Source organism: Ammospiza caudacuta, chromosome 20 (assembly GCF_027887145.1).
Source record: "Ammospiza caudacuta isolate bAmmCau1 chromosome 20, bAmmCau1.pri, whole genome shotgun sequence".
Lineage (NCBI taxonomy): Eukaryota > Metazoa > Chordata > Aves > Passeriformes > Passerellidae > Ammospiza > Ammospiza caudacuta.
The window spans coordinates 7,886,169-7,913,873 of NC_080612.1; the positions used below are offsets into that span (position 1 = coordinate 7,886,169).

Consider the following 27,705-nt stretch of genomic DNA (forward strand, 5'->3'; position numbering starts at 1 on the left):
GCCCGGCCCGGCCCGGCCCGCCCCGTCCGGGGCCGCCCCCGAGGCGGGATCTCCGCGCTCCCTCAGCAATGCTCCCGTTCGTACAAAATTTATTGAGAGGAAAAGTGGGGAAAAACAACAACGCGAGGGGTGAGGGGGGCGAGCGGGGCACAGTGGAGGGGAAGGGGGGGGAACACGAACACGCTGTTGAATATCAACAGTACTAAAGGGGCGCGGGCAGGATCAGGCGTAGAGATCCTCGCGGTCGGCAGAGTAAACCTCCCCCTCCTGCAGCAGCGCGAAGTTGAGGAAGTGAGAGGGGCGATGGACCTCGTGGTAAAACTCCTTGGGGTTGGCGAGCTGCAGCTCGTACTTCATGTTGGGGTCGTGGCGGACACCTGGAGAAGAGGGAGTGTCACCCACATGAGCACCCCTTCTGCCTCCTCCACCCTTCAGGAGCCTAACACAGCCCTCCACCCTTCTATGACTATTTCCCTGCCAGGAGAAAGTTCTAAACCCACAAAAATCATCCCTCTTTGGGTTCCTCCCCTCAAGAGATTTATAATCCTTTTGTGCTAGTCGAGTGTTCTGTCACTCTCATTTCCTGACCCTTTCTCCAGCTGCCCGTGGTGTTCATGATACCAGCACCTCCCTACTGGGAACAGCTTCTCTTTTGCATTTTCCATTATCTCTCCTGCCTGACAGGGATTAATTATTCAGTAGCGATAGACCATGCACTACAATCCTGACAGACATGGGATCTATTTTTCCTCTCAAGCCACCAAAAAAAACCCAATTGAACTGGTACTGTGTAAAGTTCAGGGCACAGTGCTGGTATCCTTGCCAGCCACTCTGAAAAAGCCTTGGAGGGGATAAGGAGCTATTCCTCCCTCCCCAAGGTCCTCACACTGCCTCCTTTCCCTCCCCTCCCCAGGCCAGCTCACCCATGAAGTTGTAGTTCCAGGAGCCCTGTGCTGGGACCATGAAGAAGCCGAGGAAGCGGTCAGACAGCAGCATCTGCACCCTCTCGTAGTGGGAGGGCAGGTACCCCTTGGGGTTGTTGCCCTTGTCCGTGTTCTGCCGGCCCCACTCGTACCCGCTCGGGGTCAGCTTGTAGGCTGTGAGCGTGCAGGAGCCAGGGGTGAAACTGAAAAGGAGAAGAAACGAGGCAAGTCAGACTCACCTGGGGCAGAGGAGGGGTAGCAGGAATGAGCCAACACTCCCTTTGTGCCGATTTTGAGTTCTCCAGCTCTGCACCAGAAGCCTCCCTGCCCCTCACCTGCAGGTGATGATGATGGTCTTCTCCCCATCCCAGGAGGGGTTGTCAGCCATGACCTTGGCGTGGGTGGTGACATCCTGTGGTGAGAGCTGAGGGGACTCGTTTGGTTGGGTGTGAATCCACCCCAGAGGTTCCATTTCCTGTAAAAAGAGTGGTTTAGAGAAAATTCAAAACCATTTAAAATGAGACCACTTGAAGCCTGGCAAAAAGGACACAGATCACAGGCTTCCCTCTCACTTGATCTTAATCAAGTTTGGCGTCAGACTGAGCCCTTTCAGTCCTACAACTACAAAAGACCAAGGAAAGCTGTTCCACCACTTCAGGTCCTTTTTAATGACCTTCCACCCACCCCGGAAGCTGAACCTCTACCCACCTTGAGATACTCGTGCTGTGGCAGCTGCCCTGGGAGGTGCACGGTCTGGTGTGTCCCCCACTGGGGCACCATCACAATGCACCGGATCTCCTTCACCTGGGGGTTGTCTGGAGGGCTCACTCCATACAGGTAACCTGCAATCTGAAACACACACACCTGCCTTAGAAAGCCAGAAGAGATATCTGTGAGTGGGAACTCCTTAATTCCTGAGGAGAGCATCAGAGGGATCCACGTGGACAAAGCACAGCAGGTTCCCAGCCCTTTCTCCCCTGGTGTGCTTGAGTGGGGCACAGCTGTAACAAACTCCCTGCACACTCACCTGGGCCCTCAGGTCTGAGATGCAGATGAACTTCTTCAACACATTTTTGGGAAGAATGTAGGTGTAACCTGTCTCCTTGATGTCATCTGATGAGACATAGATGTGGTTTGTCCGCAGGTGGAGGTTGGCAGCAGAGATTGCTCTGTGAGGAGGAGACAGTGATCAGAGGGGGCACAGAACCTCCCTGAGCATTCCAACCCTTCCCAGCACCCCTGCCTGCCTTCCTACCTGACCCTCCACTCAGTCTTGGAGGAGAAGGTTTGGGTTTCGTAGTTGCTGGTGGTGGAGGTGATGATTTCATCCCCGTGTTTGTTCACCGTGCGGGTCTGCGTGGCCGTCAGCTGCGACTGCTCCTTGGTTTGCTTCTCAATTTCTGCAATCTGCTGTCTCTGCTGAGATGGGGCAGAGATCTCCATGCCCAGGATGATGTCTCGGATCTCTGACTGGGTCAGGGATGCAACGTTCACGCTGGGAGAGAAAATTCACCCAAGTCAGGCATTTCAAAACACATTCTGGAGCCTTCTCACCTGCAGGCACAAGCTCAGAACACCCACTCTGGGCACTATAAAAAAATTAAACCAAACTTTTTGAACAAAAGAGGGGCCATGATCACATAATGTTTAGATCAGTGATTTGGTGCAGACATTTTTATCTGCATTACCAGAAAGTTATTAAAATTAACCAGATCCCCGACAAAGCTGAGAGTGCACTGACAAAGACCCCTGCCCACAGCCTTTATGGCAGAAGGAAAGGCTGCCAGGATTATGGCTTACTTGTTCTTCTTGCCATAGTCAGCAAGGATGAGATCCTTCAGCTGCACCTCCACCTTGATCCACTCCTCATCTGTCAGGGTTGGCCAGATGTGGTGAGGCTCAGTGATGGTTGTCTTGTCTGGCTTCAGGATAACTTTGGCTCGATCGTTGTTCACGTGCAGCGCCCGGAGAATCAGGATCAGACGGGAGAATGCCTGGGAGATGGAAAGAAGATGGAGTTAGGAAGAAGAAAATTAAATGTACAAGGCCCTAGAACAGCATTCCTCTGTTTGAGCATATGGGAATTGCCAGGGAAATCCATGTAAAGGAAAATCCAGGCAGATTCAGAGCCAAGTGCTCCCAAACAAATCATCAGGGATATCTGAGCCCTTGGTTCCTGCCTCATTTATCAGCAGCAAAGCAAAATGCAGGAGACACATGTGTGCTTACTGTGTAGGAAGAGATGGTTTTCAGCCAGTCATCATAGAGATTGAAGAGAACCATCTGGGGTTCAGTGGCCTTCAGGATGAGATCACCAAACTTCTCCACTTTCAGACAGGCCTGGAAGGGCAGCTGCAACTCCGAGCCTTTGATCACAATATTGGGGAAATCCAGCAAGTGCACCTGGAGTTTATCAGGAGGAATTAGCTCACAGCTACTGCAGAACATGACACAGAAGTGTCCTGTTATCTCCCACAGATTTTACACATCCTCAGGGAGCTGCAGCCTTACCTCAAGTGGGTCCAGCATGCCCTTCCGTGTCACTATGATCTGCTTTGGCTGCTCCTCCACGGGCAGGGATCGGATCAAGGCAGCCACTTCCTCAGCAGTCTTCCACTTGGCCAGCTGCAGAAAGACAGCAGGGTTAGAGAAATATCCCCCTGCTCTCCAGCAGCCTCTCCATGTCTCTGGGAACCAAAGGGACGCAAACCAAATTCTAAAAATACAACTGGAATTTATGGCTTGTTCCAGATCAGTGACAAGGCCCAGCATTTCCTCCTTACTGATCACAGAGGGCAGTTCCCATTCCTGGAGCTCAGTTACTCCTGAGTGGCTCAGAAAAAACCAGCTGGCTACTCCACCTCCCTGGATTTGCCACCTGAGCTGTCTCACTGCACTGGATGTACAGCCAAGTGTAACACGGAGCAGAGCACTGTTCCTCAAGCTCTGCTTGATGATGTGGGGTCTCTACACCTCAGAATCTCAAAATCCTTCCAGCAGCAATGCCTGTGTTCCTCCACTTTTATACCCCATGCTCCTGCCTGCCTTACCACTTGGACTTTGGAGCTCCAAACCCATTAAGAGGCAGGAAGATGAAGATCTTTGTGATGTTTTCTGCTCAAGGGAGTTCCCCAAGCAGTCTGAGCCCACCCCCAGCTCACATCCAAGCCCTACCTGTCCCAGACGTTTCTGTCCTGCCCACACAGAGGTGTGGATGATCTTCAGGAAGAGCTGCCCAGTTCTGGGATTGAAGATGAAAATGGCTCCGTTGATGGGTTTTGTGGTCAAATTCCCTTCAAAAGTCTGAGGGAAAAAGTGAGAGTGAGAAGTGCAGGGAGATAAACTGAGCCCACCCACACCTTTACACAAGAGCCAACTCTCTGTGTGCTTTGAGCTGTGAGGGAAATGTAAGAGCTGCCCTGTGCACTCTGCAAAAATCTGGCTCCATGTGTTGCCTCCCAGATTTCCATCAAGCATGGAAACCTCCACCCCATTCAGTCCTTTCCCTGAGCATCCCTCAGGCCTCACCTTGTGGATGGTGACTCTGTACACATTGGTGTCATCCACAAACCAGATGATCTGGTTGGAGAAGAGCTCCCCATAGTTCTGGGAGGACAGGTAGGGCTCAGTGGGCTCTGAGGAGTAGAGCTGCAGCCCTTTGCGGATCCGCTCCCTCAGCACATACAGGGCAGGGTTTGCTTTCATGATTTTGGCCATGGCCTGCTGGATCAGGGGTTTGCTCCCAGGGAACCAGTTCCCATAAGCACTGAAGGAGGAAACAAACAGAAGTTTGTTACCATTAGACCTGAAGAGGTGACAGCCCCACTCAAGTCTTTCCATGCAGCAGCTAGACCCCTTTCTACCTGCTGAAAATACAACTTTGTGCTGCAGTGTGACTTCTATAATGCCCTGGGAGGTGGGCACCTATGGCTTTTACCTACATCCCCTCAGTGGGAGCCAAAGCACACACATGCTGCAGTCCCAGAAAAGCTGCACCATCTCCAACAAACACACTGGAGAACAGATTTGTGACTCTGCCCCTTGTTTCCAGTGAGAAATAGCTGTCCCCACTTGTAGGGCTTTGAAACAAGGCCTGTCCTTCAGCTCCAACAACAGTCTGACAGAAATATCCTAAGAAACAAATTATTAATGAACTGAGGGAACTGAACCACTACTACTGAGAAAAACTGGGAAACCTGAGATGCCTTATGCCACTCACTACCCATCTCCAGCCTCTTCCTCTCCTCCTCCTGCCTGGAATACAACCCAGTCTGGAGATGCACTGAGACAATTCCCACAAACCACCAATCCCAACTCTAGAAATGAAACCACAGAAGAAGGTGCAGCTCTGACCTGTGCAAGTTGTAGGCCAGATCAATGGCAATGAGCACCCCAGTGGGAGAGGGGTAGATGCTCATGTTGTCTGTGGTGTAGTCCAGGAACTTGGCCCTGGCGTAGCGCTCGATGTCGTGCGAGTCGTAGTCGCCCCAGCGCAGCTGGATGTCAATCCAGTACTTCTGGGTGGTGGTGCTGTCCATCACATCCCTGAGGAGAAAACAGCCCACAACAAGCTCATCTGGCACAGAATTCTCCTGCAGTAATTGTCATCTAGCATGGACACTGCAGCCAGCTCATATCCACCCTGGAAAGGGACCCTGCTGTTCTCCCACACAGCAGCGAATGCAGAGGCTGGTGAAAGGTTTAAACAAAGCAGCAGTGAGTCCAGGGATTGTCTGGTGAGGATTCACTCCAGATTCTGGCCCTGGGCCAGCTCAGCTTTGTGGGGTTTGCAGAGGAACCTTCAACAGCTCAGGGGAAAGTTCACCCAGAGGAGAGGATGGGAGCAAAGGCGGTGCCAGGAGGTGCTGCAACCACCTACCCAAACAAGCCCTGTGCACTGCTGGGCACAACCTCCAGTGTCCCCAAATGCCCAAGAGACACAGAGGCTCTGGATGACAGCAGCTCTGCACTGCAGGGAGACTGAGGAGAGGGAAAAAACTCACTTGGAATCTGCCAGCAAGGATGGACGTGACACATTCCACTTGTAGGAAGCAAAGAGAAGGATATCTGCACATGAGGAGTTCATCTTGTAGGACTTCCTGGGATGGATTGTCTCCTTCTGCACTGTCTCAATCTCCAGAGCATCCAGCTCTTGATCAAACACCTGGGAAAAAGGCAATTAAAGATGAGATGTGTTCAAGCAACCCAGATAAGGAATCTATCCTCAACACCAAGGCAGTCAGGAAAATCTCATTTTCCACTTCTTCCCTTTCTCTGCCAAATTCCTGGGGGAAGACTGGTCCTGCTCCAGAAGGGCACAGAAACAAACCAAGGTAACACTGCTCACCTGACACAAATCCATGACAATGCTCTCATGGATCTTCTGCCACAAGTGAGCTCGGAAAATCTGGATGAGGGAAATCTTCAGTGTGGGGATTTTGCCATGCATGAAAATCCCTGTCAAATCCAGCTGCACCTGGAACCCCACATACACCTGCAAGGGAAAAGCAGCTGTGAGAACACACAACAGCACAACTGAGGAAATTTTAAAAATGGAGCACTTAAACCTGTTAAGGAGGTTTAGTACCTCTCTAAGAGACGTTCTGATAATTAATTGGATCAATTAACTGCTCTAATTTCAGTGGAAAAGAACTGTCTGCTCCTAGAGGGACAAACACCAGGTACTTACATTGGCTCTGTTGATGGTAGGAGACCACCAGAGAGTGAATCTTCTGTTTGGAATTTGGTTCAAACCCGATCTCTGGGCATTTGTCAGCTTCTTCCACTTCATGGACTCCTCAAAGCCACTGGCCTTCTCCCTATAAAGGACAGATCATCAACTGCATTAGATTCAACTGAATGAGATGTCCCCCATCTCTGCTGCCATGTGTCACTTGTAACAGACACAGGGATCAGCCATGAGCTGGGAGTTTTGTTTCATGCCAAGAAATTTCCATGGATTTGCAAGAAGTTCAGCTGTAGCCCCCTTCCAGGTCCCTCACAACTGAACTACAGAAGGTTCTGAAGTGACCACTGAAAACCAGCAGAAACTCAAGAGAACCAGCACAGCCTGAGCCCAGAGCCCACAGCAAAGCTCCTCTTACCAGAAGAGACCCTCCCACGTGGGGAAGTAGGTGCCCTTGAAGAGTGTGTGCTCCAGGATGCCTTCCACCCCGCCCAGAGCCTGGATCATGTCCGTGCGGTAATTGTTCAGGTTCCAGAGTTTGCCATCGTGGCGCTGGTGTGTCCACCAGAACGGGTTCTGCTTCAGCACCTGCAGAAACAGAGAGCAGATCACTCACCTGGCTGCACTACCTGCAGAAGCCAACACCATGGTGATGGTCAGGGAGCAGGTAAAAAGCTTCATGCCCTCAGTGCTGGAGGACACAGCTCATCTGCAACACGAGTTCTGTCAGTGCTACTCTGCAATTCACTCTGGGTGGAACCCCAGGTGATATTTTTATCTTTCAGGGACTGGCCTTCTACAGAGCTGTCATTAAAGGCTTTAAATAACAAATTATTCCACTGTTACGAAAACTTAATATTTTGGAACGTTTATTTTGGGATAATTATTCTTCTCTCTCCAGAACTGATTCTGTAATATGTTGTTGTGTTTATTGTGGTTTCCTCCAATACACTGCAATCTATCTAAATGATTCCAAAGGGGATAAGCTACAAATTCTGGAGCACTTGGCTCCAAATAGCCTCTACCAGTCCCAACACAAGGCTGTAAATTCTTTCTGCAGCAGAGAGACAGAAGTGCACCTGCAATAATGCAAGGTACAAGGACTTTGTTTGGACAGGTGAAGAGAAATTCCCTGTCAGTACCTGATACTGTTTGAAGTCAGTCCTGACTCTCCATCCTTTATCATAAGCCAGAGTGTGCCTGTCCTTCTGGAAAAGGGTGTTAATCCGAGGAATTCCCCTGTCCCATGAGTCCTCCAGATCCTCCAGGGTCAGACGCCTGAAGGAACAAAATCCCCACACTTTGTCACCTCTCAATTTACAGCAATGCACTAATGAGTAGTTCAGCTGATGAGATCACAGAAATGACACAGAGCTCAGGGCTCTGGCAGGGGATACTAAAATGCCAGAGGTAAGAGAGCAGCATTGCAGGTACCACAGGGCCAGCAAGGTCTCCAAAACCCCCAGACAGCACAAAACTTCCCACTGCTGCCTGCCTCCCTCACGTGGACACACACCTGTTCTGGGCTATGGCCTCCTGCCGTTTCAGGGCATACTCTGCCCACACCCTCTGAGAGTCAATGAATTCACTCTCCCATGGCTGGATGTAGCGGTACAGGTTGGGGATGAGCTGATCCTCCTCATGACTCATTCCTGAGCGGAAGTGAGTGATGCCAACATCTGTCTGCTTGGACCACCTGGAGCAAAGAGACAAGAATGAGGTAGGAGGAACTGGGACTTCCCTCATCACTGCCATGAGCTACTGTAAAGGCAACACAGCTCTGTACCATGGCATGGTTCAGCACTCTTGGAATATTTTTAGTGGAAAGAGCATCTGAGAGAACACTCAAGTCATGCAGGAGTTAGAACAGCACAACTCACCTCAGGTCAGACTGAGGGATGAGAACGTGGCCCATGGAGAGCATGCCCAGCCCTCCCAGCTCCTTAGGGGTGTAGAACACCACAGGAGGAAAACGGCTGGGCATTTTGGAGTTCAGGCCAATCTTGATCCGAGTCTGGATTTTATTCTCACACTTCACCAGCAGATCAAGCAACTCCTGGGTATTTACAACAGCTTCCCGGAAATAAGTCATCAAGCCAATCAGAGCTGTGTTCCATTTATTGACAATCTAGAAAGGAAAGGAAAGGATCAGCTCCTGGATCATTTCCAAGAATCTGTAGAAAGCTATCATAGATCTCCCTCCTCCCTTACCTTAGTGAAGGTTGTGGAGCCAGAGGCCATGAGGATCTGCCTCACTCTGTTGTGAAACCTCTGCATGGACTCATCATCCACACGCAGGAAGCACTGAGCCGTGCGCTCCTTGGTCACCTGGAGAGCACAGAGCCATCAATCCCCTCCTGGGACCCCTCTCCAACCCATGGAAACCCCACCCAGGGATTGCCCTCCCAGCCCACCTCGTTCTGCAGGTTCCAGACCCCATCCTTGTGGGTGAACTCCTCGTAGCTGGTGCGGCACTTGGGCAGGATGCGGCACTCGAAGCCGCACATGTTGAACAGCAGGTTGGGGTTGTCCTTGCTGTACACGGACACAAAGCTGTTCTCCCACTGCACCGTGGTCACCGAGCGGGGCAGACGGTTCTTGATGTCCCAGAACACAGCACGGCCACTGCACAACACCATGGGCACAGGGACACATCACAATTTATACCCAAATAACAACTGGGCAAAGTCTCAGAGCCTCCCGAATTTTTCAGTGCAGACCCCTCACTTCTCACATCTCATCCTGTGCATCTATCAGTCTCCAACAGTTATTTATCCCCGATTTTCCCCCTTTTCCCAGCATTATTTATCACTGATTTTCCCCTTTTTCCTAGCACTTCTTCCCCAGTCTCCAACAGTTATCTATCACTGATTTTCCTAGCACTTCTTCCCAACAGTTATCACTGATTTCCCCCTTTTTCCTACCACTTTTTCCCCAGTCTCCAACAGTTGTTTATCACTGATTTTCCTAGCACTTCTTCCCCAATCTCCAACAGTCATTTATCACTGATTTTCTCCTTTTTCCCCAGCACTTCTTCCCCAGTCTAACAGTTATTTACCACCGATTTTCCCCTTTTTCCTACGTCTTCCCTAGTCTCCAACAGTTTTTTCCCCTTTTTCCCAGCATTATTTATCACTGATTTTCCCCTTTTTCCTAGCACTTCTTCCCCAGTCTCCAACAGTTATTTATCACTGATTTTCCCAGCACTTCTTCCCCAGTCTCCAGCAGTTATTTATCACTAATTTTCCCCTTTTCCCCAGCACTTTTCCCCAGCTGCAGCACTCACAGGTTCACGTCGTGCTTCATGAGGCGCATGCGAGCGTCCCGGGGCCAGCACTTCTTGTTGTTGTAGCCCACGATGTTCTCGTTGTTGGGGTCAGGGTGCTCTGTCAGGTACCTCTGGATCAGGTCCCTTGCCTCATCAGCTGTAAACCTGGAAATGCACAAAAAAGGATCTGGAATTACATGGTTGACTTAGCAACACCAGCCTGGTCAGAAAGATAAGGATTAAATGAGGAAAAGCTGTTTGTCAGACTGTGTGAAGCTAACTATCCCATTTTTGTGTCCTCCCAAGGAAGGGGGAAATTTCATTAGCAAATTTCATTAGCAACAGAGCAACTCAGGGTTTGGGTTACCTTCCCATGAAGAGATAGAAAAGGTTTATTTTACCAGTCTCTAATTTACCAAATCTCTAACAACTGGCATATTTCTATTTCTATTCATTTGTGTTTCTTGACATTGTTGTATTTCTATCAGTCCAGTGAAACTGCAGAAAAGCAAACTGAGAAAGCAAGAGGAGGCATGTGGACATCCAGTTATCCACAGAAATCTGTAAATTAAAATATTCCTGACCTTCAAAGCAAAAGAAACAAAAGCCAGCAGCAGGAACATATTAAACCCTCCTTGCCTTTGTGCTGACCTGAGGAAAGCAGGGCCCAGAGATCTCACCTGAAGAAGATGTGAATCCTGTCAATGTATCTGCAGAAGAGGCGAATGGGATGGGCCACCTCTGTGGCAATGTCCTGGAAGCTGAGGAAGTCATTTGGCATCTGGGGAGGCCCTGCCATCTCACTGGCCCTGTGCAGGCCCAGCACCAGCAGGTCCATCACGAGCCCATAGTACTGGACAATGAAGGAAGCAAACTGCAGCCCACGGATAATCCCATAGGAGTTTGTGTGATTCATGTCCTGAGGAGATGAAGGGGAGTTGTGAGAAAACACATCCCAACACATCAGAACCCTTTCTCCTGAGCAGCCGTTCCTCAGCACGACCCTGAAGGTTTTCTTTACTCCCTCATCACCTTTCCTTGGCAAGTCTTGTGCTCCTTCTTTTCCAAACCTTCCTCCCTCATGGGTCCCTTTTAGCACAAAACCCCCTTTCCTGACAAGAACCATCACCTTGTAGTTGATCACCACGTTGTTCTTGGCTGTCATGTAGTCAGCAATGTTGTGATCAACGATGAGACGCAGCAGCCTGTTGAGCAAGGTCAGGTCAATCTTCTCATACATCTTCTCAAAGCGAGACTCCAGCATCACGTTGCACTCCCCTTCACTCGTTTCCCAAACATCCTGCAGGTTATTGATGCCTGAGGGAACAAAATCTTGGGTTATCTGACACATCAGAGCACAGAAGCAGCCACTGGATACAGGAACTCAACATAAATCCTGCAATGCCTGATTTTTTAGACTCTGGATCTTCCAGTCTATCCAAAAGTGGGAGGAAAACTATGTAATCAACCATAAATGCTGCTGTGCAAGTTGTCCTCCTCCAGTATACACACATGTATTAACCTACAAAATACATCTCTGATTGTAATTATTGACTGCAAATTACAAAACCAAAATTCAGCTTCTAAGGAGACTCATAGGACACAAAGGAACCACAGGAAAAATCATTTTTGCATGGAATCCAAGAGCCCACTGACCTTGGCACCACTTGTACACCAGCAGTGGGGGTGGCTCAGTGTCAGCAGGTTTGATCCAAGGAGGGAAGAGCCTTCGCTTATCAGCCTCATACCACAAGTACTGATCCAGATAAGCATCTGTGATCTTCTCCAGGGGCTCAACATCATAAACAGGGACCAAGTGGCTGTAGAGATCCATGAACTCAATTCCCACCTAAAAAAAAAAAAAAGAGGGGGAAAAACTGAGGCTGGTAGTTGAGAGAAAATACAAAGTTTTTGTGCAATTCAGCTTCTGAATGCAGCATAACCTGGCTGGGCTTTCACCAGGCTTTTACTCACCTCCTTGAAGGCTCTCTGAGTCAGCAGATGACGCTTGATTCTGGACAGAGCTTCGTGGGGATTATCATAAGCCTGCTCAATCAAGCCCAGCTCCTCTCTCTGTGACTGATTCAGGCGTGATTTCACACTGAAAACAAGGGAGAACAGCTCAGCACCTGCACACAAACAGCCTAAGGGCCACAGCATTAAACTGATGAATGATAATGTTCAAACTGTAAATCCTCACAATCCACATCCCCAAACTTGCAAACATAGCAGTGGTTTTGCCCAAGTGACAGAGTCAATAGGAACTCCCAGATAAATTGGCAGTACCAAGACCAACAGCTTTACCAGTCCACCAGGGGAAATTTTATACCATACTTCATCACAGGAATAATGGATAACAAAACAGAAATTTTTCCCAGTGCCCCTAAAGATCAAGAAAATTTCCCACTGCTTACCTGTAAGCTTCCTTCAGCCTCTCCAGGGCTAAGATCAGCAACTTGGTGTCATGCTTGTAGGACAGGGGTGGGAAAGGAATGGGGGAGAACCTCCTGCTCTCCAGCCAGTGCACTGTGGTTGTGTACACAGCAACGGCCTCTTCTGCAGTGATGTAAGGCCCATCCTGCAGAACCACACCACCAGAATTCATCAGTGAAAGCTTCCCTATGAGAACAGCATTAATTTGGGCAATTTCAGGGAGGACAGAAGTACCTTCAGGTAATTATGCTGCCGTTCCTGCTCAGCTTTCAGGTAGAGTCTGGTCAGCCTGCCCAGGTTCTTCTTACAGACGGTTTTGTCAACGGTGGCGCCCCGGCGGATCCGCTCCCGGTTGTAGTGAGCTGTGTTTGTCCACCAGTCAGCTTTGGCCTTCACATACCTCAGGATCATGTTCTCAATAGGAGTTGGCAGCCCTGGCACCTGGGGAGGGACAGGAATTTGAGTGAAGCAGGAGTGGGAGCCTTCCAAGAGCAGTTCCACTTGGGTGATGTTAGAACTGAACCCAAAGGCCAGGTGAGAGCTTTACCTTCCAGGGAATGTTGGCCTTCCAGCAGCGCCAAGCCTCACTCAGGTGCTGCAGGATGGTTCTGGCTTTGTTCTGCTTGATCCCTTCTGGCATCATGTCCAGGATGTCGTGCATCACAGCTGCCCTGAGCTCCAGGTCAAAGTGAGACTCCACGCGCTGCTTCGTGACAGTCTTTGCCACACCCTTGGAGTGACGGCCTGGAAAAAGCAAAATCCTTCAGAATTCTGACACCACCAGGCAGTGATTCTCCTCATTCCTGAGGAGGTGCAGGATGTCTGGAGAAATTACACTGCCAGGAGTCTGGAGTAAATGATTAAGGGGCTATGGAGCAGGAAATCCCACTTCCACTTAGAATCTGTTCTGGGGGCACAGATCTTGAAAGAGCTCTAAGTTGGTCAGTGGAGCATGGATAAAAACCACCAGTATGAACAGGGAACTGGCTGGCAAGCAAACAGTATTAATCTTTACCACACACTCCTCCCACGTGCAGCATTTACAGGGTGCTGACCTTCAAACTGCCTGGCCAGCAGATTCCCCAGCCAGCGTTCCAGCAGTGGGGTGATGCCCCTCATGAAGAAAAGCCACACTCTCCAGCCTGGAGCCCAGAAACCACAGCCAGGACCTTTGCCCACAGGCCCCTGGAAGAACAGAGACACAAGAGCAGGTCATTTATTGACATTCCAGAATTCCTCAGTTTAAATGGGGTCAGTATCATGTGGAAAGGTGGAACTCACAGTGTTAAACCTGTAGTAGATGAGATGTTTCAGGTCCTTGCACATTCGAATCTGCCTCATCAGTTTGTATTTGTACCGGTACATCCCTGTGAGCTGACCCACGTGGGCAAAGATGTACTGCAGGCCATCTGCCAGCTGAGATAAGGAACACAGTCAGGGGCAACAACCAACACCTCAGACACCCCCTCCAGCAGCCAGGTTTATTGGACAGATTGTATCAGGCCATACGAAGTTCCTAATGCTGGCTCAGACAATGATCAATTCTTATAAACTAATATAAAAGCAGAATTTCAAACAGTACTGCATATTTTCAATGTTTCCTCTCTTCACCATAACACTGCAATATTCAGCCACTTTGTGCATCCCATATAAAATATTCCAATTCTCCTCTCACCTTCTTCTCACCACATTTAAAACCAAAAAGCCAAAAAGCTTACCTGAAATGCATCCACATTCCCCAGTCTGTACTGGACGTGGCTGTCCACCACCAGCTTAGTCAGCCGCAGCACCTCCCGACACAGATGGAAAGCGTTCCCAAAACGGGATTTCTTTCTTTCCTGGAAAAGACAAAATATTCAGAATTTATGTAAAAATGTCACAGAAGAGTGAAACAACTCAAATCTGGTCCACAACTGAGCAGCTGAGGCACTGTGACCTCTCTTTCCTCACTACACAACAACCTTCACATAAACTCTGCTCTTGTGTACAACAGCACACAGACTGGTACCTTTGTGGTGAGGGTCTTCACAGGCTTCAGGTTGAAGTTGTAATCCAAGTGAAGGTAATTCAGGTTCTTTCTGTGGATCAGCAGGTTCAGCATGTTGTAGCCCTGGCGACACACCTGCAGGCCAACCTCCACCCAGTCCAGCTTGGTGGATTGGAAAAACTTGGTGGCCTTGAAGGAGCGGAACAGGTACCTGGAGAGAGCAGAGACCACCATCAGCTCAATCCCTACAGAGATCAGCAGGTCCCCACTGAACAGAGCCCACTCACCTCTTCTTCTGGGCCTTGGGAGGTCTGTGTTTGAGTGCATTCAGGACATAGTACTTCAGGAGCTTCTGGTAGGACACTCTCACCTTGACTGGCTGTCCTGCTGGGCAGTGCTCACGGTACCTGCGGATAAATCACACCCCAAAGCTTCAGCTAACTCACATTCCTTAGACAAAAGTCTCCAGAAACTCTCCTAAAATCTCTAGAAACCAGCCAGCATAATGTCTTTATTTAATTTTCAGGTAATAATGTCACGATCACTGCATCAGCCCTTCCCCCAGGACAGAACTCACCAGTTCTTGACCAGTGGGATGTCAAGAGCTCTGCGGGTCCTGCCAGACCTCAGGTTGAAGGGTCGTGGTGCCCACAGCAAGGCAATGCCATTGGCTGTATTATCAGTGTAGAGAGGGGTATCCTTCAGGAAAGGCTCCACAAACTCTGGCAACTCAAACTCTTCATCGTCATCAGGCAGTGGTTCCTGGCTCTGAAATACACAGCATCACACAAGGTGATTGCTGGTTGTTTCAGCTCAGTTTCTGAGTTGAGCAAGTTAAAAATCCATCTCTTTGCTCTCATGGAAAAAGTGTGGCTGCACTGAGCATGAGAGAAGCAAAAAGCACCCAACAAGGCAAACTGTGGCTACCAGACCCTGAGTTAGGTGTTATGGGATAACTTCAGGGAGATACCAGCTCCTGAATACACCAAGAGCAACCAAAAAGACAAATTATCTGTCAGAAGACTCTAAAATCATTAATTACACATTTGGCTTTATCCTGCAGAAACCAAAGGAGACAACTTTGTGCAACTCCAGAAGAAAACTAAAATGACAACTGTGGCTTTTTTTTTTTTTTTTTGTTAAAGGGCTGGTGCTTTCTTCTGAAATATTTATGTTTGTGTGCTGCTATCAGAAGCAAGATGCTAAAGCCCCCTACTTCCACACCTAGGGTTTATCACAGTTAACCCAGTGACTCACCTTGACAGAATGTCTGTGTGAAATGGGGTTTATCAGAGGATCAAAGTAAAAAGCTGGGAGGTCAGGATCTTCTGTTTTAATGAAAACAACGTTTGGAGTATGATACCTGCAACAAAAAATAAGCATTAGAGCCTTTGACAGCCTTTCCCCCCTCTCCTGGCTCTGGAGGCTGCTGCTCTTACCAGGTGAGGTGGACATGGTGTGGCAGGTTGTTGTACAGGTACGGGAAAGCGATTTTGTACTCTGTCCTGATGGGCTGCCTGATGATGATCTTATTGATGTCATTAAATTCATTCCAGTCTTCATCCCTTAAAATGAGACAAGAAACTGTTATGCAGGCATTCAGGGTGAGAGAGACAAACATTTGTGACTGAAAACATCCCCATTTCCCAGATAACCACTCATCACTCTCCTAAACCCAACACTTACTGAAGATTGATGTCCCTGACGAGGGGCTCAAACTTGGGACCTCCAGGAATGGCCATGTTCAGTGCCTTGGAGGTGAAGAATGCTTTCAGGTCAAACAGGTAGAAGTAGTTGTCATCCACCAGGTCAGTGAGCAGCTGGTTGGCCAGGCGGTACAGGGTGGACATCATGGGCAGGGTGAACTGCCAGCGCTGGTACGTGGAGCCGTTCACATACCTGGGAGAGCAGAGCAGGGACACTCAGCACAGCCACAGCACCAGAGTCACCAAACACCTCCTGCCACCCATCACTCATCATGGACAGGTGACACATGGGTGTCTCTAGACTTAAGAAAAGGCTGCAGCACTGTTAAAGATCACTCTGGACTCCTCCTGCCCAGAAAATGCTGCTCCAGTTCCTCTCCTCCTCTGTGTCCCAACTCACACAGAACATCTCTGCACCTTGAGCAAATTTCAAATTCCAGCTAGACAATGCAGGCTGTCAGCTTTACAGCATGGTCAGTGTCACCATGGCATTTTCTGAAAAATCCTCTTTGCCCAGGATTTTCTCCTGGGAAGCTGAGAAACCTCAGAAAGAAATGAAAACAATAATTATCTGACTGCTGCTCCTGTGTTTGCTGCTTTGTAATATGGTCTGGACATTGTCTTACCAACAGGTGCATGTTTGATTGGTTCCATTGAATTGTTTTAACTTAATGATCAATCACCACCCAGCTGTGTTGGACTCTCTGAGTCAGTCATGAGTTTTTAATATTCATTCTTGTCTAGCCTTCTGATGTATCCTTTCTCTTTCGTTAGTATAGTTTCAATATAGCATAATATAATATAATTAATATAAAATAATATAGAAATTATAAATTAATAGAAAATTATAATATTATTAACAAATGATAAATATATTTATATTATATTATATTATATTATATTATATTATATTATATTATATTAGCCTTCTGAGACCATGGAGTCAAATGCCCACCTCTCACCTCATCCTCATCACAAACACCACAGCCAGAAACATAATTTTTAGCAGGTGAGTGGGTCACAGGCCTCCTGGATAGAGGGGCCTTGCTGGATGTTGAACCATAGAATCCCAGAATGGTTTGGCTTGGAAGGAACCTTAAAGCTCATCTTGTTCCAAGCCTTCCACCTTCCACTATGCCAGGCTGCTCAGAGCCCCATCCAACCTGGCTTTGATCACTTCCAGGGATGGGGCAGCCACAGCTTCTCTGAGCAACTTGCACCTTCCCAACACTCAGGTTTTCCCTCCCACCCCTGAGGGAAGGTTTTTCTCTCCCCACCAACATCACACAAAGGTTACACACTGCTCTGCACTGTTTGTTTTCCCCCTCTCCCAGTGCCACGTACTTCCTGTTGTCCTTCAGAGGCTGGTGGTCATAGAACCAGTCCAGCACAGGGGCATCCTCCTCTGGATCCAGCTCCAGCTGAATGGCCTCCAGGGGCTCCACATCCAGGATGTTATCAGCATAATCCAGAGGGGGTTCTTCATCATCAAACGGGGGGAATCTCATCCTCTTGAAGTGACGCCTGTCCCTCTTCTCCCGCCTCATCATGATCCACATGGAGCTGCAGGAAACCAGGGGGAAGTTCAAATCAGGGGGGCTTTATGGTGGGTGCAGAAAGGTTTGGACCAGCTGGGTGAAGGAGAAGGCACCTACCCCCACTGGGCAATGTAGACAGGCTCGATGACCCAGGGGATCTCGTTGACGAAGGAGATGGCGCCGGTGATGTGGTACAGGACAGGAACGTCTCGGATCTGCTCCCAGGGCATGGGCATGTTCTCCAGCAGCTTCAGCACAGCATGGGGCATGTACTTCAGAGCACTGCAGCCACAAAGCGAGGGAAACCACGCTGGAGTGGCTCTCAGGGACAGCCAAGCAGCTGCCATGAGCCCCACAAGCTCCCAGTTTTCCCTGAGAGCTGCACATCTAACCCGTTCAAAAACCAAATCCGTGAATTTCCCGCTCTACCTTTGGGCTAGCAAAAGATGTGGCTTTCAGCAATGTTGCTAACAGAAATGGAAGTTTTAAAGTGAGTTTCTGGAGTTTTTATGGGTAATGGTAAGTTACTGCAGCAGGCCATGATGTGTACTAGACAGCTCTCTACACCCAAACAGCAAAGAAGCACTCAGGATGCTTTTTCATCTTTCAAAAAACATTTCATACTCTCCCCAACTTCTTCTAAGACACTGTTTTATGCAGGGTAAAGTTTTTTCTCATAAATTCAAACGAACATTTCCCTTTGCTGATGCTCTTTTGCACTGACACCTCACAGCAACACTGACACTGCAAGCCCTTTGGAGAAAGGGCTTCTCCTTCAATGATACACTATCCAGGCTAATATTTCTTCTCATAAATTCAAAGCAACAACTCCTTTCACTGATCCTCCTCTGCACTGACACCTCAGGGCATCCTAAGCGAGCTACAACGGGCACGAAGAGACTTTTGGAGAAGAATCTCTCCCCCTAACAACCACCAAAGCAGCAGCGGCGGATCCCCCGAGCTCCCCCTGTCACACACCGGGGACCCCTTACCCCAGGTAGACGCGCTTGTCGTGCCGGAACTTCCTATTGGTCATGTCGCCGTGGTCGCGGATGATTTTGCGGACGTGCTCGGGGGGCATGTCCTCCTTCTGCGCGTCCACGAAGCCGAATTTCCTCTTCTCCGCATAGCGCTTGGCCTGCAGCTGCTGCCACTTGCGGGCTGCGGGGACACAGAGCCGCCCGGTCACGCCTTGTCCCCCCCGGAGGAGGATCTGGGGGGCCGGGGCCGTACCCACCTTTCTCCTGCAGCTTCTCCTCGGACATGTAGTCGGGCAGCGGCGCCAGCGGGTTGGGCACCGGGGCGCAGCCGCCGCGGTACGGGAACACGGCGGCCATGGCGACGCTGCTGCGGAGAGAGTGGAGAGGGGCTCAGGGTGAGGTACAGAATCACAGCGAGGCCGCCGCCGGCCGCTCCCCCGTCACTCTCGCCCGCCCCGGGCCCACCCCGGGCCCGCCGCTCCCCCTTGGCCCTCACCGGCAGCCGCGACCCCCGCGCTCCCCCACCACAATGGCGGCGCCGCGCCGTCGCTACCGCGCCTGCGAGACCCGGATGTAGGCGTGACTGGCAGCGCGGGATGTCCAATCAGCTTTCAGGAAGTCTGACAGACAGTTGGCTTACCCTATCAGAGCGAGGAGAGGTGGGGGCGGAACTGAAGGCGGAAGAGGGGAGGAAGTTGTGTCTGGCGCACACTTCTGGTGAACTGCCCCGCTTTCCCTGGTCCCGCCCTTCGCTGCTTCCCATTGGCGGAGAGGGGCGGCGGTGACAGCGCGGCGCCGCTTCTGATTGGACAGCGCCTGGCGTAGCCCACTGTTCGCTGCTGTAGGGGGCGCCACGGGACGGGTTGTGCCTTCCCCCCTTCCCGAGGGGTGGTAGGGGCGGGGGGAGCCCTCAGGGAGACATTTTGGGTATCCCGGAGAATCCCGATGATGTCCCCGGTGGAACACGGGGCCTGGACATTCCCTCAGTGCGCTCAGCCAGCCCCCGTGGCCCAGGCAGGCAGGGGATGCTGTGCCCCAGTGATGCCTCACCCCCAGCCCTGCCCCCATGGCCACACTGTGGCCCCTGATCCCCCAGCAAGAAGCCATCCACCTCACTGCCCCCTTGCTGCCCCTCTCCAGGAGCACAGGGCCCTCCAGTGTTTGCCCAGCAGCTGTGAAATGTGAGGGCAGCTCACTGTGGGTGCGTTTAATGTGTTGTCAGGTCTCAGGGCAGGCTCTTGCCTTAGGGCTTTCCATGAGAACAGGGGTTTGTTCTGGAAGGAAATTGGATGGGGTTGGAGCAGGGGTGGTTCCCTGATGGAGATGTCCCTCCCAGATCCATGGTCCCCTATATGGTGGGAACAGAGAGGTGAGTCCTTCCCAAAGCCTTTCTAGGCTGTGGCACTTCCCATGGGGATGGACAAGCACAGGGCATCCCCACGTCCGACCTCGGTGACCTGCAAAGCCGCTGCTTATCCCACCTTAGCCCTGTGGGAAAACCACGGCGGATTAAGAGGAGCCCAAACCAGGCTCCCCTGGCGCCCAGCCCCACGTGCCCGGGGTACAGGGCATCCATGTGACAGCAGGAATGTGGGAACACAATCCAGGCCTCGAGAAACACCCCGGCTGTGGGCAGAGGCAGCGTTTTCAGCTGTGCTAAGGGCAAGGATCACTGCAGCAGCTCCTGGAAAATTTGGAATATGTGGGTCAAACCAAAGAGAAAGCCCTGGGTGAGAGTTCTGCTCCAGCTGGGAGCTGTGAGGGTCACACAGGCACCTCAGCACTGCTTGAGGTGACACATCCAAACCTGGAGGAGTTGTGCCCAGCACCTGGAAGCTTCCCTGCTCTCCACAAATAGAAATATAAGCAGCTTTGGGCACACATTGTCTCCAGCCTCACACTGCCCATGGATCACTCATGTTTTCCCTGCCCAGCAGGAATGTGTCTCCATCTCAGAACACGTGCCACCCTCTGTGAGCAGTGCCTGCTCCTCAAACCAAGGCAGAGATTTTGTGTTAAAGCTTATTTGCCACACAAAGGAAACGTGACTGAGCCGGTGGATTTCTCCAGACTGGTTCACGTAACTCCACATGGGATGATCCTGTTATGTACACAGTGCTGGGCTGCTGGGGAGCAGTCCAGTGTGAATCAGTGAGGAAATGTGGGGTGGAAGAACATTTAAAAACCTTCATCTTCCTCCACAGAAAGGAGAGAGGTAGGGGGAAAAAAACCCAACAAGAGAGGTAGAGTGTGCCAGTGTACAGTGTATTTTCACTCCATGGCAGGGAGACACGGGGTAAGGACTGTGCTAAGTGACAGCCCCAGAGTGGGCTGGGGGATGAGTCCTTTTGTCCCCTCTCAGTCCTTTCCCCTCAAGCCACTTCATTTTGCAGCCATTGATTAAAAGCTCGTGTTAGTAGGAGCCTTTGCTGCCGGGTGAGAGCGTTACCCCGGGCTCTGCAGCACAACCTGGCACTCCTGAATCCTAAAAATTGCCTGAAAACCCCACATCTGTGGGAAGTGACCACTACACAGCATCCTCCTGCCAGCCACTCGTGCTCTCCCACCCTCATTTGTGGGCACTTAAATTATCTGGGGACAAAACACAGAAAAAGCTCCATTGTCAGCAGAGGTTGGGGCTGATCCTGACCTGCACCCCACAGTGACCACCCAGCCAGGTGGGACAATCTCCTCAGGGAGGGCTCATCAATGCAGGGCTTGGTTTTCACTGGCCATCACCCTGAAGGCAAAACCTTGGAGCCTGTCTTGCTGGTGCTGTTCTACAGAGAAGCCACAGAGAGCTCAGTGATCCGTGGCTGACGCTGGGGGCTGGAAACACCCTGTGGTGTTGGGATGTCTGGAAGAGCAGTGAGGAAACAGCATTGCCCTGCCCCCTTCTCATCTCAGTGGTGCCTCAGGGAGCCTTTCTGAGCAGCTCCCAGCTGTCCAACCACATCATCCAAAAGTGGGGAGCAGAGCCTGGTCCATGAGCACCTCCTTGCTGTGCAGGGCCACGAGCAAAGCCTGGATGCTCTGTTAGTGCAGCCCCTGCCTGCAAGGTGCTGAAACAGCCGCATTCACCTTCAGCGCTCCATGGGCTCACAGGGGAGGGGCTATTCCTCCTTGTCCTGCCGTTCCTCCTTGTCCTGCCCTTCCTCCTTCTCCTGCTGCTCCTCTTTCTCCTGCCGGGCTTTGAGGAAGTCGCTGCGCAGCAGGCGGTAGAAGAGGACGATGTTCATGGGCGTCATGATTGCCATGCCCGCCGTGCCCACGGCGTAGGCGGCCGCGGGCACGTTGTGGCGGTTGAGGAAGAGCCAGCGGCTCATCCAGGCCAGCGTGGCCATGCGGAACACCACGTAGGTGCCCAGGTTGACCAGGCTGTTGAGGCGGTAGCAGGGCGTGTGCACCAGGTTGGCCATGAGCAGGATTTGCCGCAGGTGCAGGAAGATGGAGTTGATCTCCACCAGTAAAGCCACGAGGGCGAAGCCCACGTACTGGTGGAGCAGCACGGCGATTCCAAAGCAGATGATCACCTGGCAAGGACGGAGAAGAGGGGCTGAGCCCAGGGGGTGGTTGCTCTCAGCTGCTGCAAGCTGGAACCCCTTGGGCACAGCGTGGAGCAGAGGTGGGAAGGATCATCACAGCAGTGCTATCCCTGCAGCTTTTTCCTGGGTAAATTGTGGCTCTCTCCTGGGTAAAATGTGGCTCTTTCAGAGCAGAGAGTCGCCCTGAGCACAAGCACCAAAGCTGTGAGGTCAGGAAATGTAAAACATTGTATTTAAGTTAAAATTCGCATGGGAGGTGCCAGTGTTTGGGTGTCCAACACAAAACCAGCACTGCAGGATCTCACCTGCTGAGCAGAGGGCCCGGGCTCTGGCTGTCCTGCACTCAAACCAGAGCGGGTTTGGGCTGTCACTGAGTGTCCCTCCTCATCATTGCAGGAAACCTGAGTGGGTTTTTTTGTTCCAGTGGGAAGAGAAGGAAACAGCTGAGCCCCAGGCTGGCTGAGGAGACAAAGCAGCCTGACCTAACCCTGCTGTTGTGGCCTGGGGAATGCAGCCAGTTGTGGCCAAGCAGGTTTTTCCACACCCAGTGAATGGACAGGAAGGGAGACTGTAGCTCAGGGCTACGGTTGCTGCTGGCTCAGGGATTGTCCCCAGGACAGGGATTAGGTGGCTTTGCTGTGTCAGAGAGCCCCCTGAAGCACTCTGGGGCTGTTTGGGACAGGATTCCTGCCCCGCACCCTCCCTGCCAGGCAGGGGGACAGGCTCTGCCTGCCCACGCTCCAGCACACTCGGTCCTTTCTTTGGTTCATGCCATTAATGCTGTTCTCTGTATGGGCTCTGTAATGAGATTATCTGCTCCCCGCTCGTTAAGTCACTGTCTTGGCTTGAATTAGCTCCATTGTGGAGATGAACTTTTGGCTCACCAGCAGCAGCCAGCAGAGCCCCAGGGCTCACTGACAGAGCAGGTCTGACTGCCCCTCTCATCCCAGGTGAGTGCCAGCACTGTCCCTGTCCCCCTCCCCAGGCCCTGCACAGCCCTGAGCCTCCCCTGCACCCTGCAGCATCTCCACTGCCCAGCTCCAGGCTGTGCCACCCCCCTGCCCTGCAGCATCCACAGCCTCAGCAGCACAGAATTGTTTGGATGGGGAAAAACACTCCAGAACCTGGACAGAGAGAAACCCACACAGGGCACAGCAAGACATGCAGGGGGCACTGGAGTGGGGGTCCTGCATCCCAGCTGCTCCAGCCACACCAGAAAGTCACCCCGGGGAGGGAAGTGGATGGAGGGGATGTGCAGCCCTTGCTCAAGAGGGCAAGAGCCACAGGAGATGAGCTGCTCACTGTGCCAGAGGGGACACCGGGGTCACTGCTGTCAGTGACACTGTTGTGGATCAGCCCATACTCTGTACACATGTTGTTTCCTACTCTATTGGGACACACAAGACAGGTGATGGACTTTGGACGTGATTAGCATAAGATGTTTGATAATCAGGATGCCTTGGCAAGAACAAACAGAGCTGAAAATTAAATCAGTCTGGAAAGAAAATTACATCAAGTTCTGCAAGCAAGAGATGTTGTAAAATGTATAAGTTTGTTTATGTGATGATTAACCCAATCATTGTAATAAAAACTTACTAGCCATCCTAGAATGGTATATAAGCATATGTAGTCTGCAATGAATTTGGATTCTAACCAGCATTCAGTCTCCCCATCTCTCTCATCATCACTCATACCACCCGATTTTTGGGTGCCTTTCTGCAGACCCTCTAAGAGTCCTGCAGGACCAAGAGGAGCTCCAGGCCCTGCTGTCTGGGCCCCTCTTCCCAGGAAATAAAATCACGCTTTGGAGCAGGCAGCAAACAACACAAAACAACAGCAGGAGCCCCCATGCCCAGCCTCCCTGGTGGTACCCGTGCAGGTGCACTCACCACAGAGTGATGAAAGAGCAGCTCCCAGGACTGATGAAGTTTCTGATTGCACAACATGTCCACAAAGTCTTCAATGAAATAGCCTGGGGTTGGGGAGTGCATGAACAAAAAGGGGGTCAGGAAGGGCTGTGCCAGCGAATCCCCCCCGCCCCGGTGGGCTGGGCAGCCCCCCCGGGACCCGCTGGTTACATCTGTGTGGGTGGGGAGTCACACACAGCAAAAGGAGGAAATTGGTGCTTTGGGTCCCTCTGGCAATCACTCTGTAGGACGTGCTCCCAGGAGGAGGCACCAACCAACTCCTCCAACCCCATGCGGGCACTTTTGGGGTGCCCCGAGCCCCGGCTCCCCCCGGGGCCGGTGCAGGGCAGCCCGGTGCCCATTAGCTCCTGGCTGCGGCTGCCGTGGGACAGAAAGGAGCCACTGTGCTTTGCCAAGAATAGCGCGATTGTTTGAGGTGCCTGAGACATCGCGACACGGCTCGGGGGGCTGGTGTCAGGCACGGACGAGCCCGTGAAGACCCCCGGGGGGACGGAACAGGGGACAGTCCATGGCCACACCTCACCTACAGACACGGCCACCAGGCTGTGCGCCCCGGGCGGGTGTGTGCCCACCAGGTCGTTGGACATCTCGGGGTGGAGGTAAAACCTGCGGGGAGAGAGGCTGTGAGTGTCGGGCAGTGCCTCCAGGTCCCCATTCCCCTGCCGGTGTCTTCATTACCCACCTGGTGCTGCCGACCCTCCTTGGAGACCTCCTGTTGCCCTGCTCCCCTCTCCTCCTGTTTTCCCTGGAGTCTCCCCATCCCCTGGTGCCTCGCACCTTCCTCCCTCTCTCAGCATCCCCATTCTGCAGGTCCTGACACTCCCCAGGGTCCCAAACACCCCAATTTCCTTTCGCACCCCCTTGGCCGCAGTTTCCCCTCGGGGGAGCCCTCGACGTCCCCGTTCCCTCCCGGTGTCCCCGCGGTGCCGCTCACCCGGCCAGCGCCCCGCCGCCGCTGAGCACGCTGTGCGCCAGCGATGTCCAGATGTTGCGCCACTTCCAGCGGCTGCGCCGGGCCGAGGGCGGCGGTGGCACGAGCCGCTCCAGCCCCCGGTTCAGCAGGCGGAAAGCGGCGAAGGAACCGGCCACCACCAGCAGCCCCGGGCTGAAAGCCATGGGCATCCACCGGCCCGCCGGGCTCCCATGGGACCGGCCCCGCTGCCCGCCGGGCTCCGCCTCGCCCAGCCCCGGGGCCCGCCCTGGGCACCGGCACCGCCCGCCGGCACCGCCCTGCCCTGCCCGCATCACCCCCGAGCGCACGGAAAGCGCCGGGGGCCGCCCCGTCGGGGAGCGGGACACCGGGAGCGGGATAACGGGAACGGAGCCCCCGGGGATGTTCCCGCCTGCCCCGGCACCGCACGGCACAAGCGGCGCCAGCCCGGAGCCGGCTGAGCGCGGCACGGAGCGGGGAACGCGTGTCCGGTCCCCGTGCGGGAACTGGGACGCTTCCCTCGTTCCCCGGAGGTTCCTCCTCCGCCTGGTGGCCGAACGCTTCTCCCTTGAGGTGCTGCGGCCGGGGGTCCCTCACCCCAAAGCGTCCCCGGCAGGTGATGCCCGTCGTTGTTTCCTTGGGCAGGAGCTCTCCAAGCGCCGCTCACCGCGGCTCAGGATCCCCCAGATCACACCAGACCACCGGAGCTGATCGCACATCAAGCACGGGAAAAGAACTGATTGCTTTGCCTAAAAACGCTCTGCCCACAGCACTGTTATCCCTTACTCCCCTATCCCATGTCCGATCCCGAGAAAAGCTCCCCGAAGTCTGGGATACCCCAGCTCTGCTGTCTGGAAGTTGTGGAAATTCACAGTCCCGTAGCCACAATTTTAGTTCTACCCTACAACTACGCTGCTTTTCCAGCTTCCCGTAATTTGATCGCTCCCTTGTTGCTTTTTGATGTCTCCAGCAGAAGCAGCCCTCGCTTCCCCTCCTGCCGCCGGGCTGAGTCACCGTGTACACACCGATTAATGTCAAACTCCACCTCTGCTTTGAGGTATTAATTTTGGATGAAATCTTCCACTTCCTCTTCGCTGAAACACAAGAGCGTGGAGACAGCTCTTAGTTGCTGTCCTGGCTTTGGGGTGATGGACACACAAAAACATCAAATACACACTGATGGAAGAGAGGCTGAGTGATTAAATCAAATTAGGGGATGGGTGAGGTTCTTTTCCAACCTAAACAATTCTGTGTTTCTATGATAGTCCCAACTGGTAAAAAAAGCATCTATTCATGCTGCACAAATTTGCTTAAAAGCCAGGCAAGACACTGCACTTTCATAACAGTTACGTGGCAGGGAGACAGTGCCTGAAGTAATAGGCAGCCCTGAGTGCTCAGGGGATTTTAAATAATCTCGTGTATTAGCAGTGGAAGGATCACACAGGCTAATCTGTTACTGAGAAGACCAAATACAAAGACATTTTTGTTCAGCAGAAGATGTGCTGAGGAAAAGAGAGACATGCCTTGGAGACATGCTGGGCTGCTCGGGGCACTGAGGAGAAAAATCATTTAACAATTAATTGAGGATAAAATTGCACAGAGCCAGTTTCCGAATGAGAAGTCATCTGCGGTGGTTCAGCCTCAAAAAAACCAAAAAAATCTTGCCTGCCCTTTTCCTTGGTGACAACTCCTGCCTTCACCTTCCTGCAGGGAAAATCCCAGGCTGTGCAACGCCTGCAGCCCCAGCCCTGTTTCCTCAGGAGCTCCTCCATTTGTGTTTGTCCTAAAGATGAACATTCAGGGTTCGTGCACAGGAATAGTTAAAATGTTTCTGGAGGCTGGAGAGCTTTTACCTTCCACTTCTGCATGGCAGGAATTTAAGCCGAGATTAATGGAGCCTCTGGTTCAAGGACTTTGATCCCAATTGCTAGAGCACTACCAAGAGTTACATATAAACTACTTTTTGGGTCGTTTTAGCCCAGATTTTATTTAATTTATTTCCCATTGAGTTTCTTACAACCCCGATTCCAGCCTTTTTCCTTCCTCTGCAGCAATGGCATTAACCGGGGGCGGTTTTGGAGCTGCAGACGTCCAAACCCAGCTACAAACAAGTCCCCTGACACCAGATCGGGCCAAAAAATCCAAACCACACGCCACAGGCTCGGGGGCCAGGCTTGTCCCAGAAGAACCCGGAGGGAAGAAGAGCAGGGACGGGAACTCTCGGGCTCGGCTGCCACCAGAGGTCCCTGCACGCCCGCTGGAGAGCCGGGAGCCCGCTCCGATGGGATTCCTCATCCATCCCCACCTTATTTGGAGACGCTGCCTTTTTCACCCAGATTTCCAGAAGTTTTCCGGCTGTCCCCAAACGACCTCGTTTTGCTGCGGGGATGCGGCTCAGGCTGGTGCCGGTGCCTGCTCCCAGCAGGGCAGGGGGAATCCTTGCAGATCCCAGCAAGGACGTGCCCAGGTCCATCCCATAATCCCACAATGGGGGCTCCCCAGCAGCAATCGGGGTGTAAATCGAGGGTACAGAATTTAATTAAATAGCTAGACAATCGTTTTTGTTTCCCTTTCCCAGGCTGGAGTTTCTCTGCAGTGTATCGGAGAGATACAACCCATTTTCCACAATTAAAAGCTGGCACTGAACTGAAAATTTAGTGATAATCCACCACAGGAATTCTGCCAGCTGACCTCTGTCCCCCCCCCAGATACTCTCCAACTACTCCTGAGTAGGGTTTTGGGTGTGTTTTTGCACTTCCACCATCGCTTACTTCAGGAGG

At 52.0% G+C, this 27,705-nt stretch overlaps 2 protein-coding genes across 2 annotated transcripts; both read right to left on the reverse strand.

Annotated features, from left to right (window-relative positions):
* Positions 1–79: 79 nt before the first annotated feature.
* Positions 80–19,065, reverse strand: PRPF8 (pre-mRNA processing factor 8). The gene is made up of 43 exons (XM_058817997.1): positions 19,018–19,065; positions 18,779–18,888; positions 18,534–18,702; positions 17,659–17,823; positions 17,348–17,566; positions 15,984–16,196; positions 15,737–15,862; positions 15,555–15,660; positions 14,875–15,065; positions 14,585–14,704; positions 14,319–14,508; positions 14,029–14,148; positions 13,592–13,726; positions 13,366–13,495; positions 12,858–13,054; positions 12,545–12,751; positions 12,292–12,455; positions 11,852–11,978; positions 11,534–11,726; positions 11,007–11,194; positions 10,558–10,796; positions 9,896–10,042; positions 9,024–9,234; positions 8,821–8,937; positions 8,490–8,737; positions 8,126–8,305; positions 7,752–7,887; positions 7,028–7,197; positions 6,613–6,742; positions 6,271–6,417; positions 5,927–6,087; positions 5,277–5,468; positions 4,452–4,689; positions 4,098–4,226; positions 3,435–3,548; positions 3,153–3,326; positions 2,724–2,917; positions 2,179–2,418; positions 1,951–2,092; positions 1,632–1,772; positions 1,259–1,398; positions 924–1,126; positions 80–377 (listed from the first exon to the last, which is right to left on the reverse strand). The coding sequence occupies exons 2-43, from the start codon at positions 18,876–18,878 to the stop codon at positions 223–225; spliced, it is 7,008 nt and encodes a 2,335-aa protein (XP_058673980.1). The 5' UTR covers positions 18,879–18,888; positions 19,018–19,065; the 3' UTR covers positions 80–222.
* Positions 19,066–20,863: 1,798 nt separating this feature from the next.
* TLCD2 (TLC domain containing 2) lies at positions 20,864–27,398 on the reverse strand. Its single transcript, XM_058818038.1, is given in 7 exon segments — positions 20,864–22,054; positions 23,956–24,038; positions 24,518–24,600; positions 24,929–25,232; positions 25,235–25,471; positions 25,831–26,019; positions 27,296–27,398. Coding segments are annotated over 7 exon segments (1,419 nt in total). The 3' UTR covers positions 20,864–21,634.
* Between the last annotated feature and the right edge of the window lie 307 nt (positions 27,399–27,705).

What these genes read in the sequence shown, in the direction of transcription:
- PRPF8 (XM_058817997.1), bottom strand. Translation starts at nt 18,878, where the DNA reads ATGGCCGCCGTGTTCCCGTACCGCGGCGGCTGCGCCCCGGTGCCCAAC. An exon ending in CTGACTTCAAACAGTATCAG is followed by an intron (nt 7,198 to 7,751) that starts GTACTGACAGGG and finishes CTGTTTCTGCAG; the next exon opens with GTGCTGAAGCAGAACCCGTT. An exon ending in TCTCAGACCTGAGGGCCCAG is followed by an intron (nt 1,773 to 1,950) that starts GTGAGTGTGCAG and finishes TGTGTGTTTCAG; the next exon opens with ATTGCAGGTTACCTGTATGG.